Below are 6941 nucleotides of genomic sequence, written 5' to 3' on the forward strand. Positions count from 1 at the left end.
CGCTGTGGATTAGCCGCAATTTCGGCGCGCCTTCCGCTCGATCTCTACAAAAACTATCAAGAGCCGACAGGGCACAGAACGGGCGACCTAGAGGAACTATTGACCACGAAAAATGACCACTTTGCTAGCCCCACCCGCAGTTTCATTCCCGACCAAGGGCCCAATGGGCTGGTCGGAGACAAGTACGGCAGATACCTCGTCCAAATCCTCCATATCTGCTCCCACGGCCACCCCCACTCATGCCCCTATGGCTTCTACAGCAGAGGACACAATGACTGCTGAGAGCCAGGGCATACCGATGCAGACCGCTTCTACACAGACCGATAACGAAGTTTTATCAAGGGCTACTAGCCATGCTGCGAATCGGGCCAACGACAGGAATTATCTGCAAGGTCAGGCGGAAAAACCTGGCCAAGAGAGCGATTTAGACTCCTCTCCTCTAAAACCTAAACAAGGCGCTGGTTTGTCCGTCTTTCTAAATTGCATTGCAACAAAGCAGCTACAGCAACTTGCTAATATGTTCCACTGCTAGCTTCCCACTACTTACGCAGAGCAGAAGCTCATGAATTGCCAAGTTTCGGCAATGTTGGCCTAGCAAACCCTGAGGCCGCCGGTGCTGCCGCAGCTTCTCTTGCACATGCTTCTGCTAAGCCTGTGGAAATATGGAAACCTGACCCCATCTCCGCAGCTGGAGCAGCAGCATGTCTAGCTCATGCTAGCCCTAAAAGAGTAGAACCATGGAAACCGACCCAAGGAACTGGGGCAGGAAAAGCAGCTCGTCATGCCTTGGAAGACAATAACGACCGTATAACCCCCCTTACAGAACCGCAACCTCCAGAGCGTTGGTCACTGACTGGCACTCAAGGGTCCATGAAAGTTTGTCGTGCCGGGCCCTCTTCAACTCTCCAGCACGATTCGGGGACAGAGATCTCAGGGAATGCTTTGACAACTGCACCTCCTGCTCACATGCCAATGGTTCGACGTGCGTCTAACGCCGTAGAACCGGCTTTCGAACAACCCGTCGAAAACGATCTCAACAATGCTGGCGGAGTTTCACAACAGGAAAGGCGCAAATCGGATATCCTGCGGGCAGCCACAATATCCATGGTTAAGCGTAATTGCGACACCCACTCACCTGACTCACCAAGACATCGTGTGCCGTCTCCGGGACGGCAGCGTCCCGCTGCCCCGCCGTCCTCACGCCATCAAATCTACGGTCCGGATCTCGACGAGGCTGCATGCAAGGTCGCTGCGGCGCGTCTGGCCTTGATCGGATATGACCCCAAACGCTCTGCTTCCCTCTTAGAAGCCAAAGGAGCTCAAGCATCGCTCAGTCGGTCTCGGTCGGTTATAGCCGAGGATGCAAGTGACCATAGCGTTGCCCAGAGAACCGACGGAAATCCATCCCGTTCGCACGATAATCTAGCCAGGCTAGAGAATAAAAAACGTGGTGAGAACGCTGTGCTGCTTATGGCGGCGGCCCAGCGAAACGTTCAGGCTCAGATGTCAGGACTCGACCGCCAGATTGCCGACTCCAAGGGTTTAGTCCGCAGGGAGGATTGGGAAGCTAGAGCGAGAGAATTGGCCCAGGCGAGTCACGATAAGCGTCAGCATCAGAATCAAGGTATGGTCAGCATTGGGGGCGGAGGATATATGACACAAGAGGAAATAGACGCAATTGCGGCGAGAAATGTGAGACCTGTCTTAGATGAGATGACAAGGAAAGCTGAAGCGGAGAGAGCGCGGGTCTCTGCGGAAAAGACTAGAGCGGCGGAAGAGCGAATGGAATTAGAAGAAAAGAAACGTCTCCAAGAAGTCTGGAGGGAGCGGGAGAAGGAGACGCAAGAGGAATTAAGGAGAGCTCAAGGTACCGTATGCAAAATATAAATATACAACCAAGCATCCCCTGCATCGCCCTATTAAGATTTTTTATCTCCCTTCCGTTCTCCCCCTCTTTACTTGCGCTCCGCTGTAACAAATGATTTTCAACACCATCCCGTCGAGAACCCTGTACGCTGATAGTAAGAGGGCAAATTCCATAGCAATGGGAAAAGAAGAGGGAAAATGTCGCAAGGGGCAGGAAAAACGCCACCAAAAAGAGCGTCGGCACTCCTTCAGAACCGAGAGCAAGCGAGCAAAGGGCAGCAACAGCAATAACAACATCCAACCGCTACAACTGCTAGCGCCAATAGTATCTAATAGCAACAGCAATTCCGACGATCACGCCCCTATAACCCCCCCAACGTCACCAAAGGAAGAAAAAGGCCTCCGAGGTCTAATCAACAAATTCCGCGTGAGAAGACTCTCCCGAAATGCTCGCAGAACTAGCTCGAAAGAACCCTCCTCTGTAGGCGCAACCGCAATCACAAAGAACTATCCTTCAACCAATTGCAATACAGCCCCATCCCGCGACCCCAACATCCCACCACCATCCGCCCTCCAAACCAACGGTAGTCAAACTCCGACGACGACCCCCACCCTCACCGAGGTTGCCCTCTTGGGTGCTCCTCCGCCAGCGCCAACCGCCAGACTCCCAAGAAATCCCCCACACACAAGCTCTCCAGTATCAAGTCTTCACTCCTTCCAATGCCGTGGCGAAACCGTACTAGAAGTACACATTTCTGACGACGACGGTAGTGGCGATGCCGCCCACAACGGCTACAGCAATAGTAGCAACAATCCCCAAAGGAGAAAAGGGGAAGACACAAGAAATCACTCGAATGGCGCTGAGGAACACAATACATTTCCTGGCACGCCGCCGGCGCTGGCGGCACTGAACCTCTCGGGGGAGCAATTACCTTTGGAAAGGGAAGCCTCGGCCGGGGAACCGGGGAATAGAAGTTCTATTGGGAGTAAATTTTTTGAGAACTTGTAGATGGAGGGGGATGTACCAATAGTTTTGTCCTATTTCGGGTCGGGGGTTTGTCGCCTTGCTTTCAACCTTCCATTTTCATTTATTTTCCTATCATTTGCTTTTAAGTGGGTTGGGTTCGGTACGATACGGCGCTTCATTCATCCATTCTCTCTCCATGTTCTTCCCATTACGAAATTGACTGACGGGCGGATGCATCCGTACGACAACGCCGACTCATGATCCAGGGTTTATGCTTTGCCCCTTCACCTTCCCTTCATGTCATCTTTCTGCAATGTTAAGGTCGGGTAGGGTGCGGTGGTTGGTAATATAATTAGTATCATAGGAATGAAGGACCGAACGGGCTCATGTGATGATCAATCTATAGAAGTTTTTTCTTTGTTTTTTCGGCGATAATTATTACAGGATTGTTAGTGGGGTCAATAACTAGTGGTAATGTATTTTATTCTACTCGTACGATACCTTCAAATTGGAGGCCTTCTTTGCAGTGTGATTAATCCCTAGACTACCGCACACAGTATAGTACTCGACCACTCGAGCAGACTATTGCTGACCTACGGTATTCCGCTAATTCCAAGATTATCAAAGTTCGACCCCCCACCTCTTCGCCCCGTTTCTTACAAGCATTTGGGCATATTAACCCATTGTACAGTACACACCACCACACCCACGCCCGCTAAACTAAGAAACCAATGACAATCGCAAATTTTTAACAATTACTTGTACTAATGCCCCCAAGACAATAATCCACCGCGCTAAGAATACCGGTACTGTACTGTACACAGTATCTAGAGTCCACCAGACACCGCTTCTCCCTCCCCTCAAACTTCTCCCGCCTCAATACACCAACCATCTGTTCTACCCTTCCTAACCAAACGCCTCAAAACCCCAATAATGCACCCCACCAGAACCCTACAGCCCAATAAAAATAACGATAACCAGCAAAGTCACCCATGCAAAACTATAGACATGAATTCACAAAAAAGAAAGAAAGAAAGAAAGAAAGAAAAAGAATAGAAACTCATGATTTACTTTGCCCGGTCCAGAAAAGAGTCAAAATCCCAAAAGCTAAAATAATGAAAACCTTGAACGCCGCCGTGGTCTAGTAGTTTTAAGAAAGTAAGGAGAACAAAAGGAAAGGTTTTACTAGGCAGTGTTTGTGGTCGTAGTATGTATGTATGCGTGTAGTGTTATGTACGGTACTAGTATGGTGTGGTGTGGTATGTGGTAGTGAACGCATTGAAGGAAATGAGATTTCAGAAATCCGGTGTTCCCAAAGTGTTATTATCGGTTTGGCTTCGGCATCCGTGGTATGGACTCAAGCCTTGATCAGTGGATATTCTCTGCATTTCACGCCTAGCCTCACGTTGGGTTTCCTCCTTCGTTCGGGCTTTCGGTCGGAGGTCGTAAAAAAAGGAGAGGACGTAGAATGTGAAGAAGAAGGCAACCACTGTGGTTACTATGTTAGCGCTAGTCTAGATAGTACAGCTAGATATTGGAAACATACGCCACTCAAGAACTGCCGCTGCATTAGCTTTGCGTTTGTACATTGTGGTTCCAAAAGCGACGGACCTGAGCCATGGTCAGTATCGTGTGGGGGGGGGGGGTAGTTTAATGATTATGAGATAAAGGTGACCTACAACACCACTTCGATGACAACAATACCGGTCTTTATCCAGTAACTTTTCCTCAAAATTGGGTGTTCGACATAAACCCTCCCAAGGCGCCAGTACTCGATTGTTGTAAATATCGCAGAGAGAACGACTCCTACAGTTCCACACGGTTAGAGTTATTGCAAGGGATTCGTAAAGCCAGACGTTCGGTGGGCCCCTACCAAGCATGAACAAAAACAAGAAAAGTCTGTGAAGAGAAACGTGCCTCTGCGTATCAAATACCGAAAGCAAAATCAGAGACACGGCTCCAAGAGACCCTGTCGCGAGCGCAAGCCAATCCATGGTGCTTTCAAGACGGGACCTAAGGGCGTGATTTCGGCCTGTGATTTATCCATTCATTTGGAAAGTCAGCAATTGATTCGCCCTCTGACGACACTAACCGGTAAGGAGGACATACGCATAAAAGCCAGTGAGAACACAAACCCTACGGCTGTAATAGCACACCCAGTGACAAACAGTGGCTTGAGGACATTGGCACCTAGTCCCCAGACATCAGCAAACTTGCCTCCCAAAACTTCTCTCATCATCCAGGAGTCCGGGCCAATTACCAATATCCGAAATGTAGGCAATGGTCTGGCGCCGGTTCATGGAAGCGTATATCGGCTGCCCCTGAGCAAGCCATGTAATCATCATAGCCCAAAGCATGGCTAGAGCATCCTAAAGTCAGCTTTCCACCTCGACCACAAGCTCACCATGGTTTCCCCAGGGCAGGAGTAAGGAGAAATCAAACTTACAGAACCAAACGCCACCACATATCAGTGGCATTACCCAATACGGGAAATGCTTCCTTGCATGTTCCAATCGACTCTCCTTGCGAGTTACGGTTGCCATACTGCTGCTGGCATCAGAGCTGTGGTCCATAATGGCAGGTTTGTTATCCTAGATGTCGTTTCGAGGGTTTTCTCTTTTTCTTTTTTACGGGTGGGTGTCACCTATTCAACGAGACTGAGGTCTGGATTGGGTTGGATTGGATGCAGGAATAGTATGAAGCTGTGTGATAACCAACATCGGAGAATAAGTAAAGAAGAATAAAAAAGAAGAGCAGAGGGAGGCGAGATATCAGGGGATATATGAGCCCAAGAGAGTATGGAATATCCCACAAGTATGCTTACCATTACCAACGAGGGAATCTAGCAAACCCGCAGCCAGGGTGACGAATCCAACAATCCCATTCATCTAACCCTAACCACTCAGTCGGTAGAATTGTTCGTAGACTAGACCAAGTCATAATAGCCAGCCCCCTCTCTCCCTCTTCCTTTCTCATGTTTGTACGAGCACTTGCTGGGGTGGCGAAAGGGCTGGGTTGAGGGGGAAAACAATGGTTACAAAATCCTTACCAACGAACAGCGCGCCAGTTCACAACACAACCACGGACTTGGAGGGTACCGAGTTAAGATCGGGTATCTTTTTTTTCTTCGAGGAATCTCGAAGATTCCCTCACGCGAGCCCCGAGCATTGATCTCACCCAGTCTATCGCGCGCGGGTTGGTAGTGCACGAGTACTGCACAGTTTGATACTCGAGTGTTGTGCAGGTACTGGTAGAGTACGTCATTCTGGAGGCTCCAACAGGGTATATGCAGCCATAAACGGTAATGGCTGGCGGACGGACCATCGCCGCGGCCGAGATCCAATGCCTCCACAGATCATTATGTCCGACGGGTCTACATGTAAACTCCGGCTTGGGATGCAAAAAAGAAATATACCAGTACAAATCATTTGCTGGTGACATGGATATCACGTGCCGGGACGGAAACCTCCGCATAAGGAATTCGGCGGATACCAGTATTATCGCGAACCGGGGGAGTTAGAGCACTGTATGATACTGATATGATACCTTCATCGAGCATGAATTAATCCCCATCGTGTGATAAGCGTTCATCGTCTCAGCGCTCGTTCGAGTTATTAAGAAGAGCCATACCGCTACTGTACTGTTTTTTTGTTAAATCCGCGGTTTATTTTGCAACTAAGTACAGGGAAATCCATGGCATGCACACTAAAGTATGGCCTAAAAACCCCTATCCCCTGGACTGCCAGCAACTGCCATTCACGTGACCTCACCGGATGTGGTTTGGCTGTATCAACAAGCGCTCCGGGGGTTTAGCACCAGTTTGTCCGGTATCATCAAAGACCCCTATACAGTCAAGGTTTGTATAGTATTTCAACTGGTTTTAATAATCCTTTATGGCCCTCCATGTTACAGCCCACCATATTTAACACATGTCTACACTACTTGATTGACTCTGATCTCACCAAGTTTTTCCATGACTCTGCCAGTCAAGCCCGCACAATATGCTCCAACAAACAGCTCTTCTTTTTCAAACAGATAGCTTCTCTACAAACTTTACAGCCATACCGTAAAAACCAAAATAAACAAACAATGTGCTTTGAAGTTGGAT

General features: G+C 49.0%; 3 protein-coding genes; 1 reads left to right on the plus strand and 2 right to left on the minus strand.

Moving 5' to 3' along the window:
* The first annotated feature begins 33 nt into the window (after positions 1–33).
* On the plus strand, positions 34–3208 carry GSTUM_00011962001 (uncharacterized protein). XM_002842252.2 has 4 exons: positions 34–461; positions 533–1624; positions 1673–1867; positions 2043–3208. Exons 1-4 carry the CDS (start codon positions 113–115, stop codon positions 2873–2875), a joined length of 2469 nt encoding a protein of 822 aa, XP_002842298.1. The 5' UTR covers positions 34–112; the 3' UTR covers positions 2876–3208.
* A 91-nt stretch (positions 3209–3299) lies between these two features.
* On the minus strand, positions 3300–5406 carry GSTUM_00011963001 (uncharacterized protein; the record flags this gene model as incomplete). XM_002842253.2 has 7 exons in its annotated part: positions 3300–4322; positions 4380–4444; positions 4513–4639; positions 4707–4865; positions 4943–5023; positions 5094–5192; positions 5280–5406. 7 exons carry the CDS (start codon positions 5404–5406, stop codon positions 4129–4131), a joined length of 852 nt encoding a protein of 283 aa, XP_002842299.1. The 3' UTR covers positions 3300–4128.
* Positions 5407–5408: 2 nt separating this feature from the next.
* Positions 5409–5846, minus strand: GSTUM_00011964001 (uncharacterized protein). XM_002842254.2 has 2 exons: positions 5658–5846; positions 5409–5535 (listed from the first exon to the last, which is right to left on the minus strand). Exons 1-2 carry the CDS (start codon positions 5719–5721, stop codon positions 5474–5476), a joined length of 126 nt encoding a protein of 41 aa, XP_002842300.1. The 5' UTR covers positions 5722–5846; the 3' UTR covers positions 5409–5473.
* Between the last annotated feature and the right edge of the window lie 1095 nt (positions 5847–6941).

This window comes from Tuber melanosporum (assembly GCF_000151645.1).
Source record: "Tuber melanosporum whole genome shotgun sequence assembly, scaffold_93, strain Mel28".
In the NCBI taxonomy this organism is placed as follows: Eukaryota; Fungi; Ascomycota; class Pezizomycetes; order Pezizales; family Tuberaceae; genus Tuber; species Tuber melanosporum.

What these genes read in the sequence shown, in the direction of transcription:
- GSTUM_00011962001 (XM_002842252.2), top strand. Translation starts at nt 113, where the DNA reads ATGACCACTTTGCTAGCCCCACCCGCAGTTTCATTCCCGACCAAGGGC. An exon ending in AAAACCTAAACAAGGCGCTG is followed by an intron (nt 462 to 532) that starts GTTTGTCCGTCT and finishes TTCCACTGCTAG; the next exon opens with CTTCCCACTACTTACGCAGA. An exon ending in GCGTCAGCATCAGAATCAAG is followed by an intron (nt 1,625 to 1,672) that starts GTATGGTCAGCA and finishes AAGAGGAAATAG; the next exon opens with ACGCAATTGCGGCGAGAAAT.
- GSTUM_00011964001 (XM_002842254.2), bottom strand. Translation starts at nt 5,721, where the DNA reads ATGAATGGGATTGTTGGATTCGTCACCCTGGCTGCGGGTTTGCTAGAT. An exon ending in AGATTCCCTCGTTGGTAATG is followed by an intron (nt 5,536 to 5,657) that starts GTAAGCATACTT and finishes GTTATCACACAG; the next exon opens with CTTCATACTATTCCTGCATC.